Raw genomic sequence first — 26244 nt, 5'->3', positions numbered from 1 at the left:
CCCCCCCCCCCCATCCTGCTTTCTTCTCAGATGGTCAGGAGGGGTATGCAGCCCACGCCAACCCCTCCCTCGTGGCACACCATCGGGGCCATGAACGTCCAGCGGTTTGTCTCCGGGTCGTACATTTCTACCGAGCTGAGGTTGGACTGTCCGTCGTAACCCCCCACCGCGTAGAGACGGCCACAGTTTGCAACGAGAGAGACGCGGCTCCTCCGGGTGTTCATAGGGACGATCAGGTACCACTGATCCGCCATGGAGCTGTAAACTTCGGCGATGCTGAGGAAGCCCGAGCCGTCGTAACCTCCGCAGACGAACATCTTGCTGCCCAGCGAGGCTGCTCCGTGGCGGCAGCGTTTGTTGAGCATGCTGGCGACGGGGTGCCAGGTGGCCGTGTGATGGTTGTAGTACTCAACCTGCGGTCACAAGGAGCCCGGGGTGTGAGGGGACCCTCGCTCGGCACCCACCGCGCCGCACGGATCGCACAGACTGTTTCGACACGCAACCGCAAGCCGGTCAGGGAAGGTGGGTTTTGTTTCTTGGTTTCATACGTGCGGATTTCGTATCGTTATTAATCTTTTCTAACACCCTGGATCCCACCAGCCATCGCGTTTCACCCCGCTCCCTCTGACCTCAGCCCAGTAACTCACTGGCGAGCTGGAGCCGGTGAATGGGGGGAGAGACCGTTCTCCCCAGTTGATATGCTGCAGAGACCGCAGCAAATGCAGCTTTAAAGCTGCTCCCTCTACCTCTCTCCCCTTTCATCGCCTTCTGTGCGGTGTTTTAAACAGGTATCTGAGCCTCAGCACCAAAAGGATTGAGCACCCTTCAATTAAAAGTTCAGTGGCCGCAGGATTGCGTCTCCATTTCAATGCATTAATTTTCCTCACGCACACAAGATCGTGCCGCTGCCCCAAGGCAGAACCAGCCAAAGCTCCGTCAGGCCCAAGAGGTGCATGTCCAAGCTGTCCTTAATGATCCCCTAAGTGTCCCCTAACCTTAAGTGAGACTCCCCACTCTCCCCAGGCAGCAGATTTAAGCTGTAACAGTTCAAACTTTCCAGTTTCTCACAGTTCAAGCCTACATCCCGCACTCCGTGGCAAAGGGTAGGGTTTCTTCCCTTCCTCTGCGCAGCAACCTCTGCCGCTTTCGGAAAAGGCCGGCATCTCCTCTCTGTACGTTTGTAGCAGGGCGATCTGGCACCTCAGGGGGGGAAAAAAACAAACCCCAACCCCAACCAACCCCCATTTTGTATCCCTCGCGTTTCTAGTGAGACCATTAGATGGATCCCTCTCTGCAAGGGCTCCTGCACTGCTCCAAACTTGTCCCGCTCAGGAATGTGCTCAGCCAAGCGGATTTGTAGTTCTTGGCTCTGGGGTACTTCAGGCTGCAGACAACAGCCTGCCCCTGATCTGCTGAGCAAGGCAGAAAAAGTTATTGCTGCTCCCAACAAACCCTTTATTACAAATTTCTGAGAGCAGTGCATTAGTAACAGACCCAACTCGGATACGGCTCCCCGCGTTCTCGCTCCTGAGCGCACGAACGCGTCTTTTCTGTTCCGCGTCAGGTTTTTCTTTAGAGAACAGGCAGAAAACTGAAACGCAGAGCAGGTGGAAGAGGGCAAAGCTGGCCTCGTACCGCCAGCTCCCCCTGCGATGAAGCTTGTTTCAAAGGTAATCTGTTTCGGAAACGGAAGCCATCGAACAGGCACAGAAAGCAGAGTTAAAAGCCTGACATCTGGGATACTTCAGAGCTCAAAGGTAGAGGGATACCAGAACAAAATGATTTAAAAAGTGAAGGAAGCGGGGAGACAACAAAATGCACTAGCTCAATCCTTTTGGTGCTGGGGAACAAGAGCAGCACTTCCAGTCCAGTTCCCAGTGGGTACCCGGCTAGCTCATTTCTTCCTGAGCAAGCAGAAGGGCCCTGGAAATGACAGAATTTGGTGGTGCAAACGCTGACGGCACTTTGGGTGCACAGGGAAAGGGCACGGAGCCTTCCCAGCCCCAGCCTGGCCTTCCGGCTACCTGCAGTAGATGAATTTCCGCACAAGGCTTGCGGGAACCCGCACCCCGCAGACTTACGCTGTTGAAGATCTGTAGGCCGTCGTGCCCTCCCGATACGTAGATCCGGCCCTCGAAGACGGTGACTCCAGCGGCGCTGCGGTTGGAGCTCATGGGGGTCACCACTGTCCACCTTGCCGGGAGAGGAGAGAGGTTAGTAAGGGTCCTGCGGGCACGGCACACACACAGCCCACGGATTATTTTAACTCGATCGGATTCTCTAGGACCGGGTTCCAGTAACTCTCCTTTCACCGCTTATTTTATTTAAAGCATGGTTTTGTTCGCTTGCATCCAGGTAAACTCCTGCGAGGAGGGATGCTGCTCCGCTGTTAAGATATAAAGGCTTTTCCGCATCGTTCACCGTGTTCCTTTTACAGCCCGGATGCTCAGCGGTGCCATGGCACGGCACTACCCTAGCAACAAACAGATGGATAAGCTGTAGGGTATGAAGAGCTCTTACTTGTTCGTTTCTGGAGAATAGGACTCCACGGAGTTGAGGGATGAGTTCCCATCGTACCCGCCACATACGTAGATCTGACCATCCAGCACCACTGTTCCCATGGCACTGCAACGAACAGCAGGACCGCGTGAGACGGCCGTAGGTGCTGCCACACCGTCCGTAACACCGTGAAATCTGCACAGCCCGCCTTGCCCGCTGCCTGCCATCACCTCCTTCACCCCACCGAACCTCCTCCTCTTCCCCTTGCTTCACACCTCCAGGCTGCTCAACCGCTCAATCCCGTCCGAGCGCTGGGTCTCAGAGGTCAGGAAAGACGCTTGCGGCATGAGCACACCCCGTTTTCCTGATCAAAGGAACTAAATCAAAACACACGGAGAAATTTTGACCCAGATCATGGGTCAAAATCCCAGCAATTCCGGCTTCCCATGAAGGACCTCCCCACTGCTGCTGGTCGGAGATAACACTGGCGAGGGGCACCGCGGCACAGCCTCAGGAGATGCACTAATTGCTGTCAAACGTAAAGCTCGTTAAACCAAGGTGCCTGACCCTGTCATTACACCTTGTGAATCACGTATTCGTGTCACAACGGCTGTCAAATGGGACGCTTTCAGACAAGAGCCTGGAATCCCACCTTGAAAATGTAGTCATCAAAGCTTCTCATAAAAGCTCGGCAACACCATCCTCAGCGATAAAACCCCAGCACTACAGCTGGAGCCGAGCAGTTTCTACAACAACTGACATTTTCCTCCACACGAGAGCATCCAACGCCTGTTCTGCTTGGCTTCAAGGCAGAACAACCCAATCGTGGAAGAGCAACTGCCTCTCGCTGTGCGGAAAAAGCTCCCAGGAACCTCATTGCTACAGAAAAAATGAGCTTTTCCACTACAAATCGGAGCCTTCTGCCCAGAATTTCACGTACTCAGCCGCTTGCAGTGTGCTCTTCCCAAGCAATCAATGTCTTGGACCACAAAAAAAAAAAAACAACCAAGCCAGACAAACCATGATGGTAAAGAAGCGCTGCAAAGCTTGCAGAAAAGCGAACAATTTAACAACTCTTAGTGACCGGGCACGAGGGCAAAGAAAACCACAGCAGAAGCCCCGGGTGCCAAGAAGATGTTTAAACATGGAAGCAGCTACTGCGTTGCGGTGGGGAGGACAGGATGACCACACAACTTAATAGGTGGGTTTTCAAAATAACGCAGGGTAAGCTCCCAAACCCAACCACAAAGCGGTCCCTAGGCTGGTCGGGAACCATGCAGCTCTGTTCATCAAGCACAAACACCTTCTGCTTAGCTGTAACCTCCTCTCCCTGGGTGATAAAAATCCTCCTCTCCTTCCCAGCTGTGATTCTCTTACGCTTTCTGGAGGGAAAGAAGATGCCAGCACTGGACAGAGATGGTAAAATGGGTTTATTTGACTCCTAGCAGCACAGGAGTTCCCTACACGCTGCTCGTCGGTGCTTTACCTACCATCTAGCATCACAACATGAAGAAATGCGGCTCTGACCACCTCCTTTGGGACTCCAGTTCAAACCCTGACAGACCTCACCAGCAGAACTTTATCACTCTCTTGTAATTTAATTTCACTCCTTGATGCCACCAAAACAGCGATCTCTGTAGCTTAGAGCCCACGCTGCTCAGCCGCTTTTTACGTACCGAGGTCTTAACGGCTTTCCTTGTAAATCAAGGCTCTGAGGCACAGGTATAACTTTGTTGAGCTGCTGACAGTTTTCCCCTCTCAGCAGCAAGCAGCGCCCGAATCAGCACAACTCACCTGCCCCAAACGTGGCCAGGCAAATCCCACCTGCTTCCATACTGCTCCAACTCCTCCTTTTTCTTTTGCTCCTTCCCCACGCATGAAATTCTTCTTCAGCATCCGCCAACCACCCAACACCTCCAGCCTTCCTACAACCTCATTTTTTCCCCCCCCTCTTGCTCCAAACATCCCCTTCCCGCTGAGCGAGCCGCACGTACCTTCGCTTGCTGTTCATACTTTCCACTTTGGACCAGGAGTCCACCTCCGGGTTGTAAACTTCCACGGTGCTCAGCCTCAGCTGACCGTCGTAGCCGCCGATGGCGTAGAGCAGTCCGTTCACCACCGCTACCCCGACTCGGCTCCGGGCCGTCGTCATCGGCTGGCACTTCTCCCAGCGGTTGGCAATGGGATCAAAGACTTCCACCACATTCAGCGAGTCACCTGCATAAAAATTTGCTACTCAAATTAAAAGAGGGAGACCTGATAAGACACCGTTCTAGCAAGCTTGCCTGTAGCAGAGGCACGTGAGGGATGAGCGGTCGCTGCTCCGACCCCAAAGATGGGGCCAACACGGGGACTTTGCCTGCTCTTTTCTGCAAAAACAGCCAGGATCTCACACGTCCTACTCTGGGCTCTCAGGAATCCTATGCCAGCCTCCCTGCTCCCACATCAAAGCCAAGTCAGAGGCATTTCCCAGCCACATTTCTACCCGCCTGCAACGAGAGCCTGCTCTGAAAAATTCATACGAACTGCACTCCGCAAGGCAAAAGGATTGTCGAGTGTTTCAAAGCTTGCCCATGCTCTGTACCGTAAGACTCGACAAGTCCTAGGCTGTGGAAGTGGGACCTCTTCTAACCTCAAAGGGGCAGCAGAGACCTGCAATGTCACATCTGCTGGTGTCGCTGCTTCCCGGAACGCAGCTTCTCTATAGGATAAATCAGCCGCGTGGTGTGCGGCCGGCGCTGTGAATCCCACCGGGCAGCACCCAGCACGCACCCGCTCTTCAGACCCTAACATCCCAGGTTAACCAGGTTGGTTGAGGCTCCAGCGGACGGTTTCATGAACGCTTTCGGTCCCCTTTTTACGCTATGGCTAGGCTCACGCAAGCACGTCGTGTCTGCACGTGTGATCCCACAACTCCAGCAACATCACCTAGAAGTTCTGCTTGTTGCTATAGGCAAGGACACCATCCTCAAAATGCTGATCCTTTAAGGTATGCAAGAATACTGTGCTAAATAAGCCTGACCTAGACAGAGTTTCTAGCTGGAAGATGTTAAACTATGGGCACGGCCACCTTGAGCATTTCAGTGGAAGGGTCAAAGCGCTGCACAGAGGAGGTGAAGCTGCTCAGCGCTTCACATGAGGGAAGTTCACGATCCCATTGTCCTACCCAGCAAACTACGCTGCTCTCTCCGCTGCGGGGAGTGGATATGCAAGGTACCTGCTGAGTTAAGTCCTCCAACAGCATAAATCAGGCCTGCGATCGATGTACAGCACCGAGGACGGGTCTTGAACGCTGGGAGGTGTGGCCGGCGCTCTGGCATGAGGTGATAGTCTTTTGCCTCATCAACTAGATCCCTGAAATCAAAGCCAAATAATTAAAGACCTTGGCTGATATGATGAAATCTGACTGACTTAAGTCAGACGCAGATTTAAGGCACTGACTTTCCCCCCTCCCATGACCTTCCAGAAGGCAAGGTGGCCCTGCTGCCAGGTTAAAATCGGGGAAGGTGCTTTGGTTTTTTTTGCTATGTGAGGTGCTCTGTCCACAGAAAGAGAGAATTACAGTCTCCAAGACTGCTAAACCACACTCCTGCTACCTCCACCCCACTGAGGGCCACCATCCCCTGGGTGGTTTTCTAAGCCCACGTCCAAGCCTCACCTGCATTTGTGGCAGCAGCGGACCAGGTCATCTTGTTGCACGCGGTCAGTGAGAAACTGAGGTCGACAAAGGGGTAGGCGGATTTTGGACAGGAGCTCGGGTAGGAACGACTCTCTCTGGTCTCGGTCATACCGTATCCAAGCTAACGCAGCTTCAAATACCTGGCGGAAGAGAGGCATGGGAAGTTGGGAGTTTGGGGATTTTTTTTTTGGCAGGTTCCTACTGCTGCCAGTTGTCCGATAGAAAAGAAACCATGTATTGACAATGATCTTCCCCTCATCTCAGACGACACGGTTTCAGGACAAAATGGCGATGGACTACATTGCACCAGAGGGCTCTCCTGTCGCGTGATGCCTGGGTGGCTTGAGTTCGGCATTGCTTTCTCTGCCTCCGACTTAGTCTGCAATAATACTGCTCTGCTGTCCCGTGGGATGGTATGTTTAGTGCGAACGTTTGCCGAGAGATGAGGGAGCTGGGAAGAGAGTTTTGTTAGAGGAGGTGGGACAGAATGCAAAACCTTGGTTTTGTAGTGTTGAAAATCAGCAAACTGGGGAAGAAGAAAAGAGAATGGTGCTGCTCTGTGAAAAACCAGAAGACAGTTTTGATGGGAGGGATCCATCTGTTAACTTTGGATAACTACGCAGTAGATGTCTAGAGCTGAGCTGGTCCCTCTAGGCTCCCTTCGCAGACACTGGAGAGGCAGACCTCTTCAAAGCACCGTTCCCCTGCCCTGTTTTGGATGACTCCAGATTACAAAAAGGAGCCTGGTGACTAGTTTAATTGGAGACACGTACTCCTTGGTTCACATGACTCTCACAGTTAAAGCCTGAGCTGGGCTGTCCTTCCACACTCTTGCGCTTACATCCAGATGCCTACACCCAAGTCCTGTCACTGTCACCCAAGGCTGAGCTCCCACCGGGCACAGTGTCCCCAGCAGTCGCACTGACCAGGGGTCACGCTCCCAAGGCCAACATCACACGCTGCAGCCTCATCGCCGTTCACAGGTTCAGCTCAAGGAGATCACAAACCCACAGCAGTCTCCCAGAAGCTGCAGGAGAACTGGTCACTGTGGTGACGGCCACCACCTCGCAGGATAGCTGCCCTCTAAACCAGATTCCACACCCACCCACTTTGGGTGGTCTTTTGTTGCAACCTGTGGCAGTGGAGAAAAGTCCAGCAGTACCATTGACCAGAACAAAGTTATGAAGTCCTTCTTTTACAGTGGAGATCCAGAGTCTCTCATATCGCCTCTCCCGAGGCTTTCAGTGCAAAAGTACTTCTTCAACAGCACCATGGTGAGCTTAAAGAAAGACTTACTTCCACTCTACAAGGTGCTTTATGACCAGCAGATAGGCTGCACTGCACTAAAATACTGCCGTTTCTGAAGAGAGGGCTGGCAGATGCCAGGGCACGAGGAAGTGTCACCAGGGACAGACTCTTCGGACTCCTACCTGCCCCACAAAGGATCCACTTGGAAAAAACAGCAAGAGACAAATTCGTGGTATGACATAGCAGCGTGGCTGGAATGTGAAGCAGGTTCCCCTCCCTCCCCATTTCAGGGGCATTTCAGACAGCCCGATTAACAAAGCACTCTCTTACCCTACATGGAGATAGCTGGAGGTCTGCTTGTCGTTTGTCACCTCCTTAGTAATCTCCTCAGAGAGAGCAGGACAGATTTCCTGGCTCGAGGACAGGTTCTGTTTCTCCTGCAGACTGTCAGCCCAGCACCGATAGATTCTCAAGGCTGTTGAAACATCCTACGGTTGCTCAGCACTGTTTTCTGTTTTTTTCTAGGAACAAGCCAGTCTAGAGGAGGCTTTCGATGGCAAATTCAGTGGAACATTCGTTATAAAATGCTGCAGCATTCACAGCAAATTCTTGACACCTCAAAAGCACTCCTCTGGACTCGAACGTGAGCTCTGTGAGGAAGGGCTCCCTGCTATTGCCCATGCCCTCAGCCTCTCTTCCCCAGGACCAGCAGCTTACTGACAGTAAGGGGCACAGCTGAAGGTCCTCAGGACCCCACAGGTTCCACCTCTGTCACCGACGACTCAAAACACCTTAAAACAATGTTTTGCAAAATCCATGGTCTGAGAAACTCTACCAAGCATTTCTCAGAGCAAGGGCAGCACAGACAAGAAGTGGGGCTCAGGGAGTCATCACAGCTCTGTCTCCTGTTAGTGTCCCCACTGGGCCAGGACATCTCAGCTTCATTCAGACCAGGAATAGGGCCATATCCCATTCCACTCCCAAGCAACCAAAAACCCTCCAAGGAAAACTTCCTCTGCTGAGACCTACACCAGGTACACACCTGCTCTTCAGACTTCACGTTGAGCTCATCCCTAGAAACGAGCTCCAGGACGTCTTCAAAAGGCAGTGCCAGGAACTCTTCAGACATGGATACCTCCACGAAGTGCTGATGAATGAAGCTGTTGGCAGCGTCGTAGAGCACGGCGCACATCATCGTCTCTGCAAACTGCCGCACGCCCAGACAGTTCTTAGGGTGAAGCCTGGGAAAGGCCGGGGGGGAAGAGGAGAGCAAAAGTAATGTCAGTTTAATAGAAGTATAAGAAAGAATTACAAACAGGTTCAGTGAAGCAACACAAGCCTCAGAGGAGACGTGATGCGGTGAAAGCCACAGCTGTGTTCTCTTCAGCGTTGGCAGGTTCCAGCTCACTGATGAACATATCTACACAGAGATCTGAAGGTGAATCCAGAGCAGAGCCAGAGGATGGAAACCACAACTTAAAACTCTCCCCTCAGAGCTGCTGAGGAGCCACTGGACAGACTCAGCTGGCTCTGCGTGAAGGCTGCAGGGCTGTCAGTCGAGGAGGAGCGAGAGGCGCTGTACAGCAATCCCTCCCTCTCGCATCTCGGGGTGCGTGGGCTATGCATCTAGCACCTTCTCTTTTTTTAACTCCGGCAGTGGACAAAGCTGGATTCAAGCACATGGCGCAAATACCAACCATCAGTCTCTGTTCTTCATCTTACATCTTTTGCTTACTACAGAACAGCATCTGTGACAGCTTCATAAAGCCATTTCCTGCGATTAAGGAGGCTTTATCACACTAAAGATGCTTTTTGCAGTTGGAGTTGGAGAAGTACCGCTGCAGATCTGAGCCTCTCTCCAGCACAGCCAAACAGCCACTGCATAAAGCTGCTCCGTGGCATGAAGAACCTAGAGAAGATGATATTTGCCACAACCATGTACCCTACAGAAACAGGTATGTGTCCTGGACACTCCTGTCCAAACAAGAAGCCCTGCCCAGTACCGGCATGTCACCGTTCAACAAGAGCTGATAATTGTGTTGTTTTGTGGCATTAATCATGAGATAGTAAACTAAATGCTACCTATATGGGGAAAATGCCTTGGGCTCTGATGGTGTCAGTGTCTAATGGTCTGCAAAAACCAGGCCCAGGTGTTGACAGCGGTGTCCAGATGCACGCGAGGACGTGACATCGCTTGCGTCCGCTTTGGGGAAAGCGCCCTCAGTTACTGCCCTATGCTGTGCTAAGAGCAAATACGTAGCGCTGAGGGAGGGGGGACTTTCACGTGAGGACGACTCTCAGGGCTCACACACGGCTTGGTTACAGCACTTATGGACCTGTCGGGCACAGGGCCTAAAAATAGCCCAAATCTTAATTCCATTTAAGAATGAGAGCTCAGTGTGCACATTCCAGCTCTTCAGCACGGTCAGAGTCCACTAATTTTCTTGTTACTAACCAAAGCGACAGCTGCGCACTCAAATCCAGGACTTAACGTAGGACATCTAGTTGCTCCTGGTAGATTTGGGAGAACTGTGGCAGCTAAATTTGAGAAACCAAATCACTTTGCTTAATCTACATACAGATACAACTACCTAAAGCTCGTAGGGACTCAATCAATGCAACCCATCTCTTCCCAGCTTGGTGTCATATCCAGTACCTCAAATAAAATGTTTCTGCAAGAAAAATGAATACTCTGTAATCTCACATAACTTAATTTTAAACAAACTGCAGAAAGTCAGGATGCACAGGGGACTGAAAATTGAGACATCTTAAACACGGAGGCAAAACATTTTTTTCTCCCCAACCCATGGTTTCAGGATACCTCTATTCAGAAGTAAAGAAAAATAACTGGCTGAGATGTTCCATTTATTTGGTAGGTATGTTTAATATCACGCCACGGAATACACTGAACAGCTGTAGAGAAATCAAGCTGGGGAAGGGAAGGGGAATTAAACACGTAAGACTCCCTGGCACGATCTGAAAATGCGTGTGGTACGTTTCCAAAGAACAGCCCAGCTTTTCCGTTTCCAGATCATGCTGCTGGAACAATCTTACAGCCAAACACCAGCGAGGGAATTGAAAAACCTGGGACCAATTTGAGGCTCTGCCACAGCTTCCTGTCCAGCTCCTTGGCTGAGTCCCTGTGTTCCTCCCTCTTACACACGCAACAGTAGAAAGGGTAATTACTGCAAGGATGGGTTCGTTAGCGGTAGAGGCAGTTACACACCACTCACTGTGATGGGTAACCGGCTAGCTAACTCTGAAAAAAAGGGAAATGTTCACTCAGTTTTGCTCTAGGTATTAATTCCCATGGCTGGCCAAGGCCTTATATTGTGCCCCAGCTGTAGCATCTCATAAGCCAGATAAGTTATTTGATAGGCAATGAGACCAGCGAGTCTTGGGAGATACAGACCTCCTTCTCATGCTGGCAGGAGACATCCTACTTCCTCCTAAGCCAGGCACAGATGACTAAAACCTTGCTGCTGTTGGGGAGCAGTAAGCATAGCTGAAAGACAACCCCTTACCTCTCTCTGAGGAAAGTGCAGCAAGCATCTTTGATGTTCTGCAGCTGAAGGAAACTTGCTCCCATCAGCAGGGACTGGACATTCTGCTGATCTATGGCCAGGTGACCGTTGTAGGCAAAGTTGATCAGAGCCTCAAGTGCACTAAAAAGGGGGAGAAAGGGGCAGAAAACCCACTGAATTCAAGCTAGCATGGGACCCTACTAACAGAAAAGCTTTTTCTAGTGCCATTCACACAGAGGGTAGGCTTTCAAGCCTTGCACCCACAACGCCACGGCCCGCAGAGCACTCGCGGTCCCTCTGGATATCCTCACTTTGCGTGCCTTGGGACGTTACCTGGGATCCATCCCCTGCATGACAATCTCATCCTGCTTGCACTCCATCATGTCGTTGGTGAACATGGCGTGGAAGTACGGGATAGAAGCCGCCAGCACGATCCGGTGAGCGCTGAATTTATGGTCCCCTACCTGAAAAGAGAGAAAAGGGGAAAGAGGGAAGATCAGCGCCATCCACCGCCAACCGCAGAGTCCAGATGATTCACTGTAGCACAGCTCCGCCAGCCCAGCCGTAACCGAGGGCTGAAAGTTGGACAATTTCCACTTGCAAACAGGGCAGCAGCCCATCCGGATTCAAAAGTTTGAATTTAAGAGTTTTCCAGCCTCATAAGCTGCCATGAGTGGTCAACCGGGCAAAGATAAAGCAGTATTACAGCCCAAGAGCGGGTCGTCTCCAGATTGCTAACAGAGAACGGCCAGGTCCACAGAACCACGTGTTGACACAAATCAACTCGGTACTCAACTGCACACACAGGTTTCAAACCCAGATCTGCTTTCCCCAGCCGCTCGGGGCAGAAAATGCTCACCCATGGCTCTGCTTCAGATAACACGCTGCCCCTAACAGCTGGCAATCACTGATCCCACGTCACCCGTCTGATCCCGGGACACCCCGAGCATAGCCGCGAAGGCTCAACCCGAGTCCCGGACAGCAATTATTCTGTAGAACTAAAAGCCGGGCGATGTGGCCGGCCGTTTCCTCTTCCTTAGCTCTTCCTCTGAACCGATGACCGGCTTACAGGTTAAATCCCATGCACTTTTCTTCTCGGCCAGCCATCACGTACCTTCAGCTTACGCTCAGAGCCAGCCACCTTCACTAAAACCCAGAGGCTCACACGGGCTCATCTTCTTTAAGTCTCTGCAGGTTCACTTTCACCAGCTCTGCTATACCTGCTCACATTTATATCCTCTGAAGAGCCTTCCTGATCCATACGGAGCGAGGCTTGGAAGGGCTTCTTGCATCTCTGATTCCACTTCTCACTCCTGCAGATGCTATACGATATTTTATCCTCTTCTGAATTACACAGCTCTTTGCTCCGGTTACTTCTCTCTGTTGGTTCAGAGCTTTTTTTCCCTAATTTCCAGGCTAACCTGACTCACACCAGGCTATGCCCATCTGAGCTTGTGCAGAACTGCCCTTTTTCCCCACTTACGCAAGATTTTTTCCATTTGAGCTTCATTTTGCTGGGACAAACGAGCTGGCACAGCAGGTCCTCCACTCTCCAGGTCATCCAAGAAGCCCTTCTCTTCTCCTCTGTGCTTCTCTACAAAAACCTTCATCACCCTTTCATGTCTAGGCAGCTTATTAACAAAAATGTTGTTTGCATTCGGGGTTTTCACTGTTCCCAACGGAGCCTTGCCTCTCCCTCCAGGCCCAGAGCTCTCACACCCAGTAAATACAACTTGCTGGGAGTTTAGAAAGCAAAATTCCTGACACATGAAATTAAAAAAAAAAAAAAAAAAAAAAAAAAAAGAGAGAGGGAACTGGGCACTACACAAGATGCATAAGCAAGCGGGATTTTTTTTTTTACTTTTTAAACAAAAGCATACTCAACTGCCACAAATGCTGTTACAAGACTTTTTTTTAAAAACCAGCTTGACCACCCAGCTGCTCGCTGTGCGTGCCTGCCTGCACGGCGACCCGGGCTCGCAAACGTTTAGCGTGTGGTCAGCTCATGGTGCTGCGTGCCTCAGGTGCAGCGGCAAGTCTGCTCTGCCCGAGCTTCCCAATTTAAAATGGTGCTGCAAACATCCAGTCAAACGGTTTCCAAGACTTGCTCCAGCCTGGCAATGGGAGGACCACTTTTGGAGAGCCTTGCCTCTGTCCTGGTCAGCTTAGGTGTGCCTGAACCCCTGCCCGTGCTGTCTACTGTGCCTGAATTACCCTGCACAGACCCCGCTGTCCTGGATTTTGCAGAGTTCCCAATGCCCAGAGGAAAAGCAGTAAGTGAAATGGTATGGACTATTACAGCTCACAGAAAAAAACCTCACAGATACACTTGTACGGTGACTTGTTAGCTCAAGATGGGTAAAGGTTGGTATCAATCCCTTCTACTAACCAAAAACCACGTGCAAAACATCCCAGAGGCTCCGAGACTTGAGAGCTGTGCCACAAATACCAGCAAATACTCTGCTGCTCTGTTCCCTTCTCTGCTAACTCACTCATTAATTTATCTCACGCTTTACCTCCACCTCCTGCCCTCCTGTGCCGGCATCGAGCAGAAGGAGACAAGCTCCTCAGACAGCCAAGCAGGAGCCAGACCATGGTGGGGATAGAGGCAGGAATCAGAGGGCTTGCTTGGCAGATGAGGGCTAAGATGATGTTCCAGGAGAGAGAGGGAAGAAGCAGAAAAGAATAAGGTAATGAAAGCAAGAGGATGGATATTTTATAGCAGCGAGCCGGTAAGGACAAGCATGGAAGTTAAGACAACAGCTCTACCAGTCCTACAGCAGCAAGTGCTGGACCACAGTACGGGCACAGCCCGTGCTCCCTCAACGTGCAAAATCATCGGCAGCTTCCTTGTGTGCACGCAGCGGGATGGGGAATCTCTGGCAAAAGGAGTCGAGACTGCCAGGACTCGCAGAGGAGCCCACGGTCAAAGAGAGGACTGAGCGCAAGGCCACAAGCCCCAGCCCTGTTTAAGTAACGAACGTTTGCAGAGCAGGGTTCGCCACCCTGACTTTACACAGCCTCTTGTAAGTGAGCGCAAACTCTGGCCTGGCCTCTCTGACACGAGAGCTTTAAAAATACTTATAAATACACTGACTTGAATGAGAAAAGCCCATAAGAGGAAGGAAGCGATTCAAGAACCTGTGCACCCCTGAAAGCTGACAAAACCTCACTGTGTCCACGGCTGCGGGGTTTTCATTTCCTTACTCGCGTGGCTAACTGCCAAGTTGAGCACGTGTGCACACCAACAACTTTGCTTCTGTTCGTCTCTCCGTGTAAGCGAGTGACCAAGGTGCTGCTCCTGAGAGAAGCACGAGAGGTACAGGATTAAGATAAGGTATAATCTTAATTAAGATTAAGGATAATAGGTAAATAAGGAGACTTGGGTGCTGAAGCTCTTTGTTTGGGACTTCTCGCTGGGGAAAGGTTTACATACGACCAGCCGCAACCTGGTTGACCGCGATGACTAACTCGCTGCTCAGCCTGTCCACGTTCCAGCCCTGAGGCTCAGAAACGCCGGACCTGCTCGGCAAGCTCCGGCGCTTCCCGGCCCCGTTCCTACCCTGTGGATGAAGCCGCTCCACCAGCCGTGCCCGCAGCAGCTGCTCCTGGCCCAGCCCGCTGACGGGAGGAATAAACACCAGCGAAGGTAACGAAATGGGTCTCATTATTTACATACCTTAACGTTGTATCTCGCGCCCATTGCACACAACGCCCGCCAGCCTGGGACATCTCGCACAGAGCTGGCAGAAGCTGCAGGAGGACTCTGGCAGCTCGGTGGCAGGACCTGGCCTGTCCTTGTTACTTCCCCAGCTCCTCGCTGCCACGTGTGGAGCAAGGTCTAAGCGTTACTAGCATCATTTTGGAGCTGGGGGACGGACGCTGCTGCTAAAGCAAGAGCTACATGCCCGCAGATGAAGCCTGCACCACAAGAGAGGTCTGCTCCTCAGTCAAGGGCAAAGGGCTGATTAAAAACTCCAGGCTCTTTTCTTTCATGCAAGATACAATTATTCTTTAAAATAGTTTGGTTTTCTTTTTTTTTTGCTGAAAATGTTTTCAGCTAAAGGGCAGAGGACTGCAGTGCTGGGAGTCACCGACCGGGAGCTGGCCTGGAGCACCCAGCTTCTGCAGGGAATCCCCTTCCCGGGTGTCTCAAACATCCCAAAACACAGGAAAGCTCCATTTTCGCTTTCAATATTTCTCTGGCTTGAAACAACGTGAAAGAACAAGGCCTCATATCTCTAAAATTTTGAAAGACATGGTGGTGCCTGGAAGGAAGTCAGTCCAACTGCAATGCTTACTTTGGTTTAACACATCTCTTAACTACAAGATGTGTTTGGGTGAATGTTCCCATCCAGGCAGTGCAGAACGTGGTTGAATGTGCAAGAAAAACATTTTAGTTGAATTTCATTTCCACCCAAACACAATTTGCCAAAAATCACAGCTATTCTAATGTCATTTCACCTTTTTAAAAACAAAAAGTAGTATTAAAATTGAATAGGCACCTATTCAAAAGATACACCTGCTTCAAAATGCATACAGAGATCCTCTAGTTATAACCAAAGTTAACCTTATAACTAAAGCTAATACCGACTTCAACAGCAAGGTTATATTTACTCAAAACAAACAAGCCTACAGTGTTACCCAACAACGAGAAAGAGCCCCCTGTTTCGGAAAACAACTGTAAAGTACAAAAGCAATGCCAGCTTGAAATTTATTTTTAAAATAGATTTTGTTTTAAAACAGATCTGCGTGTCGGATAGCCTTCTACGCCTTCTACGATCTCAGTCGCTGGGATTTATTGAGTCTGCTGTGCCCCGGGATTTCCCAGCCCTCGAAGAGCTCACCAGCACTGCTCATGCTGCCCTCTCCCGCTCCGCCAAGCACAAGGTCAATCAGCGCTGCCCACGTCCTTTGCCAGCGCTGCATTTCTCCACGTGCCATCGTGCTGTCACTCTGGGCAGCGACGAAGGACCGTGGCACGTAGACAGCCACCGGTAGCGTCACCGCTGAACCAGACAAATACTGTCTGCGACCGCCTGCCCTTTTTCTTCCTAGGAATTCAACGCTGCAGCTCCAGACCTCTGCATCCTGCTCGCAGCACAAGCCTGGGTTTTTTTTTTTTCTCCTGACCTTGCCTCTCTGATGGATGCATATATAAAACTGCATCTCCACTGCCTGCATTTCTCCCTAGGAAAAGCAGAAAGGGATCAAAACACAAGAGATGCTTTAGGCTCCAAGTCCAAATACAACAGATGTTAGCACTGTCCAAGAGTCCGCGCGGAGCTGAAGCTTGCCGCCGAGCTCCAGTTTCAGGGATGCGCCGCCGTGATCTCACCCCACGATGGGCTGCCACCAAACGGCCTTATTATAAATAATACGCCTGGTTATTGCAAAAGCAATCATTTATAGTCATTCAGCAAGATTCCCGACGGGTTAATGAGAGCTGTATCATCACAGGGATGAAATACCTTGTGTCTGGGCAGCACCACCCTTCCGGCTCCGAGCCGCTCAGCAGCTCAAAGGGACAGGATTGTTCCCCTGGTGCGGTACTCACCCTTCGTTAAGGAAAGGGTTTCACCCATTTAACAGATTAACCGCACTGGGGACGACCCTGCACAGGCAAGGCAGGGTTTGAACTAACCAGAGATCGTTTTGGTTTACCTGCAGGGAGAAACCTCAGCTCCCCACGCAGGGCTCAACCTCCTGCCCCGGCTCAGTCCCCATCTACGCATGGGATGCAGCTGGACAGCGCAGATGAAGCCACGCAGTTCACAACTGCTTCCCTTGCACTGGCGCTAGCGCTCACCTGACCTCGCCGTTCAGGGAAATAAAACAGAAATAAGCTGTACAAAAACAGGGAATAATTCTCTGCTGTCGTAGCGGGGGGAAGACTGGGACTGGCCCCTGTCAGCAGCGAGATCCACGGAGCTGCATCAGCGAAGAGCTGATCCACACTGTGATCACCACCAGCTGAACGGAAACTATTTCCTGGTACCGGACAAGAAAAAAAAAACCCGGTGATTCTTTGTGGTTTGGTTTTTTTTTTTTTTTTAAACTTGCTCCTGTAATGATAGAGGGCCCTCAGGGAGATTTATAAATTGGGATCTCTGGTCTAGAAGCTATCATTATGTTCATACCATCAGCACTTAACGGCAAGTCCCGAAGGAATAACTAAATTTCTTGCTGCAGGTGAAGGACGATACCTGTTTTTCCTGTAAGAAGATGAAAAATACTTCGGAGGATGAGCACACAGCACATGTCCCCTCAATTCACCCTTGCGTCTTCTGTTTCAAAAAGTGCTCCCTATCTCCAGGGCCAAATGATCTCCCTTCCTTATGACCAAATAAATATGCTTTCCTACGCCTGATGGAGTCACGCTACAGTCACGTAAGTCTAACAAGAAAGTGAAAAAGAGCTCATGCTCTTCTTGATACCATTCCACCCTACCATTGACAGGTTTCCCTTTGCTCAAAATCCATCACAGCCCTGCCCGCTAATTCCAGAAGTACCAGCAGAACATTAAAAAAAAAAAAAAAAATAGGAAAAGCTTTGTTTGGTTGAGAAAAACCCATTTTTGTCCTCACTAAGTGCAGCCGGCAGGGACGGTCTGCGCAGTTCCTGTTTTGATTTTACAGAGCAGCTCATACTTGGACACGCAGCCCTTGGAACTGGCTGCCCTTTCCATCCCTATTCAAAAGTTGTCTCAAACGAATGATCTTCCTTTTTATTTTATATTTATATACTGCTGCATACAGCCCAAGACTGAGGTGTCCAAAGGGCAGGATGCCACCAACCCAGAGAGCTGGCGTCTCCGACAGCAGCAGCTCCCTGCTGGCAGCAGGATTTTATTGCCTACCTAGAGTCATGGGCAAACTGCCGAGAAATCCCTGTAAGCTGGGATGTCACCTAGTATTTGGCCTCCTTCGCTCTGTGTCATTGCGGGATGTGTGTCTAAACCAGTCTCGGTTGGGGAGTTCAGCTTTCAGCTGAAGGTGGAAGCCCTCGTTCGCAAGAACAGACTGTTCCGTGGCAATACCTGCGATGTTAGAGAAATCAGGCGCTCCTGTTGAGTTAAAACACAAATCAGTGCATTTATCTTTTGCTTTTTCAGCCTGGAGTTCAGGACTGTCTCCAGGCACAAATGAAATCACCACAAACGTAATCATATCCACATCACTAAGCCAAAATTAGCTATTTATACAAGCACCAAAAAGAGAAATACCCCAGGAACTCCACATCAGCGAGCTCACTGGGAAGAGGCTTGAGGATAAGTCCTTCAGGCAGGACTGTCATCCCTTTCACAGCCTGGGCAAAATACCCGACCTTTCAGAAGATTTCCACCTTTATGCAAGGATGTGTTATTTTAGAATACATAATTTTAGGTGCCTTTCTTTTAAGGCAAAAGATACTGTTTACCAGAAACAAGAACAGAACCACTGCTTGCAAAGCATCCTTTCTGACCACAAATATCACAGAATTCCCTTTCAACATGTTCTCTAAGCGGGTAATAAAAGGCATGCTCTCCCTTACACTCCCACGTCCACAAAATGTGAACAAGTTCCAGGGTACAATGAAGCTTTCTCCATAGAAAAATGGTGTAGGTGTAATAAAGGCATCTATTGTTTTCATGACATCATTACCCTGCATAGCTGAGACGTCTCTCAAGTGCTCTGCTGCAAAGATCTTCTCAAAAAAAAAAAACCCAAACATCTTTCCTGACATGACATTGGCATTCAAGTCACAGAGAGGCCACAGTAGGAATTAAGCTAGTGTCCAAACCGTTGTAGCAAAGTTCTGCTAGGCAGAAGATAATGGAACAGTAAAGTTTAAGAGATCTTGTATCAAAATTCAGGCATTGAAATAAATACCCTTCCTCCCCACCCACCCCTTCCCACCCAAAGAGCAGCAGGACGAGACGTGAAAGAGTTTTGATCAAACTTGGCATGTGCAAAACCAAGAGATTGACGCCATTAAGTCAGACATCCTTCTGGTCTAGACTAATCAGAGTCCTGCTGATATAATGGTAACTAATTGCTTTGAACCAGAAAAGACATCCCTTTTGCACGTACAACAAACACGCGTTCCCAGATAATTCACTTCCAGCTCAGAGGAGCCGAACTGCTTTGCTGGACCCCAGTCCCTCCATTTCCCACGGGGACCGGGGAAAGGAAGCATCCCGAGGGGATCACCTCCAGCCCTGCCCTCCTTCACGCTCCTGAAGGACCCGCGAAAACAAAGTTGAGGGTAACTCAACAGCCGAGGGCCCCTCCAGCCACAGGCACCCTGGTTCCCTGCCACGTTCCCCCAACCTCTTCACAACAGTAACCCCAAATCTCTCCTATACTCCAACAACCCCTATGGCAACATGGAGAACGCCCAGCCTCTGCTCTTAACTCATCCCACAGCGTCCTGCTCCTAACTGGGCAAGAAGTACCTGCCGGTGCCCCTGCCAGACACCAGGTTAGATACACCCAGGTCGCTGAAGCCCACCTGAAACCATAGGACAACTTTTGCTTTAAGGAAAGCAAACAAAAACCAGGCCATGTGGGTTTGGAAATCAGACAGTAAAGCCTTTTTGCCATGCTCAAAGAAACCCAGTAAAAAGCTTAGTGCAGAAATGTGTGGTTTCTGCTAACGCTTCAGGTTTAATGTGTTCATAAAGCACTAAAAATATTCGTCTTTTATATAAGGGGAACAGCACTGACGCTAGCTGAGGCCTCGGGTGAAAAACCAAGTCCAATCGTAATCCAAAGTAGCTCGTTCCTGCTGTATGACAAGATTTAAATAAGATCCTTAACCTAAAGGTCTCACGTGCATAACAGCTTATCTGTTTTTTAAATCTATCAGCTCCTCAGATAAAAAGATACTCCCTCTCCCACCAAGCTCATTCTCCTTAAGGATCTCACAAACATGCCCAAACATCTGCAGAGCAGCCAGGCACAGGGTTTTCAAGGATCCTGCTGAAACTACACACGCCGCCTAAGCTGTCTGGAATTCCACTTATCTGCCACGGCGGGACAAAGGGAGGCTCCTCCACCTCTGCGTCTGCTTGGCAGCAGCAGCTCTCTCGGGTGCATCTGCTCGAGTTTGGGGGGGTTTTCGTGTTAACAGCCTGCTTTGGAAAAACTGCGATTAGAAGGGGAGAAAAGCCAACAGGACTGTCACCCATCAGTCCGATTCGGATTGTACGCGAAACAAATAATATAACCTCTTCGCAGCTTGGAAGTATTTTAACTTGCCAGGCTTGCATTACTTTTTAAGAGACTTTTCTAATTAGAAGTCTTGGAGTTAGTCATGGAAATACGGCATTCGAGTGATTCAAAACCAAACGAGGAGCAGCAACAATAAGAGGAGCTCACATTAACGTCGCTCTGAGGATTCAGAAAGGCACAAACCTTATCTCTTTTGACAGAGGTTTAGCCAAGATCGCTGGAGGTGCCAGCCTGGCACGCAGTTCTCCTCTGGCTCCCGTCGCAGCAAGCAGGAGCTATAAAGACCCCGAATTTATCAATGAAGAAATAGGACGAGTATTGCTTCCCTGTTTTACGGAGTGGTGCAGTCCGCAGGCTTCCAGCAAGCTGCTGATGTGTCCCCAGAGAGCACTTGTACCTTGGCCTAAAGCAGAGACGCAAACTCCAGAAAACAAAGCTGCCCAAGCAGCTTTCATCTCGAGAGGATATTTGCCTTCAAAAAACAATGCTCAGGAAGAACACAAACACCGAGTAGCTTCTTTTCTGCAACTGAAAAGCAGATCGGGATCTCCAGATCAGGGACGAACACCCCCAAACACCTGCACTCCTCAGTGAACTGAAATTCTTAGCACTTTTGCAGCATTTATTTGTCAGCTCTAAAATGCTTTGAGAACACACACACACGTAGAAAAAAAAACCTGCGAATCCACCGTCAAATAAGTGGGAAAGGTTCTGCTGTGCTATTGTGTACAGGAAACCAAAGTAATGAGGGCCCAAACCTTTAATGCGGAGCTTTTCTCATCCAGCAAGCTTACTAAGAAGCTAATTGATTTCTACCAATAAGGTCAAATCAACGGCAGTGCTGCTCGTAGAAATAACTGAAGACTCCCAGCTCACGTTTAGACAGAAGGTGATGCTACGGGTGAAATGCTCTTGGGAAGAAAGAGCTCCAGGGAGAACCGGCGTAGTGCCTGGCCAGGAGCATTGACAGCACTGCAAACAAGGCAGCCACAAAACAACCCAAAAATCTCCTACCATGAAGACTGAGAGAAAATGCTTTATATGCCTGAAAGAAAATGCTTTATATCCAGCTTCTGGGGGAAAACAGGCGGATGCAGAAGTCAAACTTCACTGATTTCATCCGAAAACCCCCCGCTGTCAGTAACTGCGATAACATCTGACCCATAGTAGGTGGCACCCAGAGGAGATCTCCTTACGGCAGGTTCTGCTCCACGGCCAGCGACGCTAAGCACATTAAATTTGAATCTATCCCTAGCACGTATATAGACTTTGCCACTCACAGCCCATTTCAAGCCTGAGAAATCCAGACAATTCAATCTTCAGTCCATCACTGGAAACCCCAGTTTGGCCCCAGATGCAGGGTACGGAGAGGTGCATGGAGAACGGCTGCTTCTCTGCTGGTTTTGCTGGACCCCCTGATTTCAGAGTCTACTGTCACGCCTCAAAGCTTATAGTCCAAAACTGAAAACTAAATCTGAATTAAGTCTACCAGTCTTCGAACTGCTTGACGCATCCATATTTGTAGCTAAAAGCCTCAAAACCCACCAAACACAAAAAAAAACCCCCAAACCAGTAAAGCAGCTTCCTTTCTGCACGCTTGACGATTGCTCCAGGCTTGGCGTTTCCCCGTCACAGACGCAACCCCCATCAGCTTTGCCAACGCCACCAATTCTGGATGAGTAGAGAAGCACAAGTCTCACCTGGAAGATTTTTCCACAATATTACCCTGGTCAGGTTAAACAGGCAAACAGGTTTGGTTTTGGGGTTTTTTTTAACCAGACAAGGCCATGCTGAGACACAATCTAGCGATCCTGAGAGAAGAAAGCAGTAGCAGAAGTTTGGCTTTAGTAAGCAAAAATCCTACTTTCACCAAAGGAAAATGAACTAACCACAGAACAAGGTGTGCCTCCTTGCTTCCCTCCTCCCTCATCTGTTTCTACCAAACCATCCTAAAATTATTCTTTAAATAAACACTTCAGAGAGTCGCCAAAGGGAGACTGAAAGGACAGATGCCTGTGACGGAACATCTTCCAGAGGAGCTCTGACCTGCAGCTATTTAAGAGACAGGAATAGAAAAGGACTTTTCAAATCTGTAGGCTCGACCATCCGCGCAGGAAAGGAGCTTTGCCTCTCGATGAACACATCCTAAGCCGTTGGAAAGACGCGCAGCTCACTTACTGCCCCGTGAAACTTAATTTTCACATGGGCAATTACGAGAAGCAGCGACAGATTTCCCTCAGCTGAGTTTGAATAATCGGGGCTCCAAGGGAGCCAGTCAAATCAGCACTTCTTCCTTTTAATCGCATCTGAACCCAGCTGCCGTACGCTGCTGAGGCAGCACCGTCTCCCGCAGAGCGGCGTGAACTGCAGCAAGACGGTTTCTGAGAAAGGAGAACAAATTCTGCCCCTCCTATTTACTGAATGAATGCTCGCCTGGCTTTACGAGGGGAATAATTAAAACAAACAAACGAGAGTACCGACGCTTCCTAACAGTTTTAGGCCTGTTTGTACAGCAAACATTTCTGCGGGCTGGGAGAATCATTTACAGCCATTGACCCCAACGCTGCTGTCGGTAAAGAGGCCGCGAAACACCTGAACTGTGCTGCAACAACGCTGCTTGCTCCCGTTTCAGCCGCGAGCCTGAACGCTGGTCACATCAGGAGGAATCCAACTTCTGGCCCAAAGCGGCGTCTGGCAGCTTTTTTTCTTTATAGATGTGACAGCCTAAAAGTACTAGGACTGAAAAAAAGGGCAACAGGCTCACTTCAGTGGTGCGACACGCATCAGGACCCGCGACGGTTTCCTTCAGGTGTGATAGGCTTTAAATGCTTCTCAGTGCTTTTCCTAGCTTCATTTTGGGTAAGAAGTACTCAAACGCCGTTCCCTGCTCGACAACTCCCTTGGCAGGCTCCTTCTGCATCGCACTGGACTTACGGCTTCACCAACACGTGCGGAAAGCGTTCCCGAGCAAGGTCACGGAAGAGCACGTTTTGCGTCAGCTGTGTTCAAGGTGGCTAACCGATTCAAAGCCACCTCCAAAGTCGAGCTAAGAAAAATTACTTCTTAAACGTTCAGCAGCTAGAGAAGACACCCTGTACTGAACAACGGGGAGGAAAGGCTTGGCTCGGATTCAGCAGACTGCATTAATTCAATCGCCACGGGACACGCTGGCACTGAGAAATCTGATGTCAAGAGGCAGAAGCGGCAAAGAGGTGGGATATTTTGGCCTGATGACTCAATACAACAAGAAGAATCAAACGTATGACGTACTTTGGATTCTGAGGCTGCGTGTGTACGAGGGAAAGCCGGACTGTTTGAACCAACATGGAAACACACAGTCAGCCTTCTGCCAAACCTATCAGTCGTTGCTGGGATCTCTCTTCAGTATAATAAAGAATTAAGCAAGCAGTGGAGAAAGTTAAGACTCATTTTAAGAATGACAGAGACATCTTTCTTAATATATTTTAAACCTTTGCAGGGATGAAAGGCTCTGCACCCTCCCCAGATAGCAACAGGCCCTGGAACAAAATATAATAAAAGGAAAAGAGAAAGCGGGGCCAACACGGTGCCCTCATCCATAAAGGTGCCCAGCACCGTCAGGGCGCTCATTCCGACAGCTGGACTGGAGAGCTCCTTCAGCCCTCAAGACTTTAAAAGTGTTCCCACTCTGCCACAGAAGATATACAAAGCGAGATAAACAAGATTTAAAAAGCCCTTTGCTACAGTAAATCTACAGGAATGGAAACTGATTCAGAGGAGTCTTGCAGAACAATGGTCAGGCGTTTATTTGAGATAAGGCCGGGGTCATATACCTCATCGCTATTGTCTCCCTCCGGCCCACGCAGAGCAGCCCAACCCCAGCAAGAGGACCCACAGCTGGCTCACTGCCCTGATCCTAGAGATATGGGACTCACAGGACCTGAGAATCTTCTTCTGCAACACCAAGCCACCTCAGACACACCAATACACAGTTTATATCTAATAAAATGGCACTCTCCATCACAAACCAGTTTTGTCACAGAATTCCCCCAGGTTACGGCACAGACTATCGCAAATTCCACGTCTTAGAAAGCACGACGTCTGCCAAGGAGGATCCGATCGCGGCTTCGCAACGAGCATTTCAGCCTGCGAAGCAGGCCCTCTTTCCGGGAGGCTATAGCTGATCTACGGGGATGAAGCAGCCCCGCATAGCCCAGGGGTGCACCCCAACCGTGCATCCTGCGGTCTCCACGACAGACAGAACCCTCGCCGGCTCCTTCGTCGGCCGCGGGAGGTAGGTGAAAAGTTTCAGCATGAGTCGGCTGGGAAACACCTTCACGTTTAATTAAACTTCAGAGTTAATTCTGGAATGACTCAACCAATCTAGGAGTTGCACGTCGCACCCACCCCACAACAAACTCCTCTGCCCGTGACCTCCCGGTCTGAAGGACTCCGGCATCTCCTGCCCGGCGCTGGCCACGGGCCACTCTCAGAGCCCTTACAGCCCAGCCCCGCAGAGCCAGGAACGCAACCCTGAGGATTTACCGAGGTTACAGGTTATTTCTTCGATGTGAGAAAGCGGATGTTCAAAAAGATAAAGGTTTCCTAGGGACAAGGACTCTTCTCCCATGGGTTGGGGCAGAGCTTGGGCCATAAACCTGCACCCAGCCCACCCATAGCGTGACCTCCCAAACCGCTCCTCAGTGCCGGGACCACCACCGAAACGTGGCGGGGGGGCCTGTAGTGCCCCGTTTCCTCCCAAAACAAGACGTTTTATTGAATCGCTCTGCCTGGCTGCTGGAAAAACCACGACGGTCCCAAGGGAGACGGAGGCTCCGATTCCCACCCCGTGCCTGGGGTGAGGCGCAGCGTCGGGGACAGGGTGTCACCGGCACGTCCCTGCACCCACCCTGTGCTGGAAGGGCTCAGCACCCCCATCACCCCCAAGGGGCCCTCACAGAGCCCCCCTCCCCCCCGACCCAGGGCTGGGGAGGCCCAACACCCCCTGATACCCCACCAAGGGGGCTGGGGAGGGGGGGGGGGGGTGTCTCAGCATCAGCACCACCCTTCTCCTCTGCCAAAAGCCATGGGAAGGGGGGACCCTCAGCTCCCCCTTCTCCCCACCAAAGGGACTGGGGGGGGACGACGACCCTCAGCTCCCCCCGTATCCCCCACCAAAGGGGCCCTCAGCTCCCCCCCCCCCCAAGGCACCCGAGGGGACCCCAGCTGCCTCCTTCTCCCCGGCAAAGGGACCGGGGAAGGGAGAGGGGGGGGTTTGTCCCTCAGCGCTCCCTCAGCTCCCCCTCAGGGGTCGGGGGTCCCCCAACTCCCCCGGGCCGGGCCGGGCCGTACCTTGAGGGTCACGTCGCAGAGCTTGCCCTGCCGCCGGATCTCGCCCATCACGCCATAGCCGCGGCTGGGCAAATCGCCCACCGAGAAGTGTACCAAGTCCTCAGGGTCCAGCTCCAGCTCCGGCTCGGCCGCTGCCGCCGCCGTCTCCAGCATCTTCCCGACCGCTCCCGCCGCTCCCCGCCTCGCTTCGCCTCCCCCGCGCCTTGTCCCCGCCCGGCCGCCGTAGCGCGGCTCCCCCCCCCACTTCCGCCTCCCTCCACTTCCGGAAGCGGCCGGAAGAGACGGGTGCCATGGTAACGGCGTACACAGCCCCGCGGGCCGCCGCGGCTTCCCCTTGCCCGGGCCCGGCTGAGGCGGCGGCGCAGGTAGGTGAGGGGTGGGGGGCTGCCTCCGGGAATCGCCCCCTCCTCAGGGCCTTGTCGTTACCCGCCTCCCCCGGCAGTGTTGTCCCCACAGGCTTTGTCCCCCTCCTCCAGGCCTTGTCCCCCTCCTCAAGGTCTCGCCTCCCCGCTCAAGGCCTCGCCCCCCCCCCGCTTTGTTCCCCCCACCTCAGGCGATGTCTCCATAGGTCTTGACCTTCTCTCCCCACCATCTCCACCCCCCACAGGTCTGCTAAAACATGGATGATCCTTTCCCTGTCCCCGCAGCCCCCCTCCACCCCAGCCCCCTCTCAGATCACCCTCCTTTGCCCATGTCCCCAGCAAGCGGGGATGTGGCCATGGCTGTCCACGGCACTCCCTCTATTCCC

The 26244-nt window shown here is 51.1% G+C and overlaps 1 protein-coding gene across 1 annotated transcript; it reads right to left on the bottom strand.

Annotated features, from left to right (window-relative positions):
• Window positions 1-21: 21 nt before the first annotated feature.
• Window positions 22-25649, bottom strand: KLHL18 (kelch like family member 18). Its single transcript, XM_050892093.1, has 10 exons — window positions 25497-25649; window positions 11284-11414; window positions 10951-11091; window positions 8469-8667; window positions 6158-6318; window positions 5717-5853; window positions 4494-4731; window positions 2521-2625; window positions 2082-2193; window positions 22-413 (listed from the first exon to the last, which is right to left on the bottom strand). Exons 1-10 carry the CDS (start codon window positions 25647-25649, stop codon window positions 27-29), a joined length of 1764 nt encoding a protein of 587 aa, XP_050748050.1. The 3' UTR covers window positions 22-26.
• Window positions 25650-26244: the final 595 nt, after the last annotated feature.

The sequence above is a fragment of the Gymnogyps californianus genome, chromosome 2, assembly GCF_018139145.2.
Source record: "Gymnogyps californianus isolate 813 chromosome 2, ASM1813914v2, whole genome shotgun sequence".
NCBI classification, from domain to species: Eukaryota; Metazoa; Chordata; class Aves; order Accipitriformes; family Cathartidae; genus Gymnogyps; species Gymnogyps californianus.
This window is presented reverse-complemented; position numbering and strand designations above follow the sequence as displayed.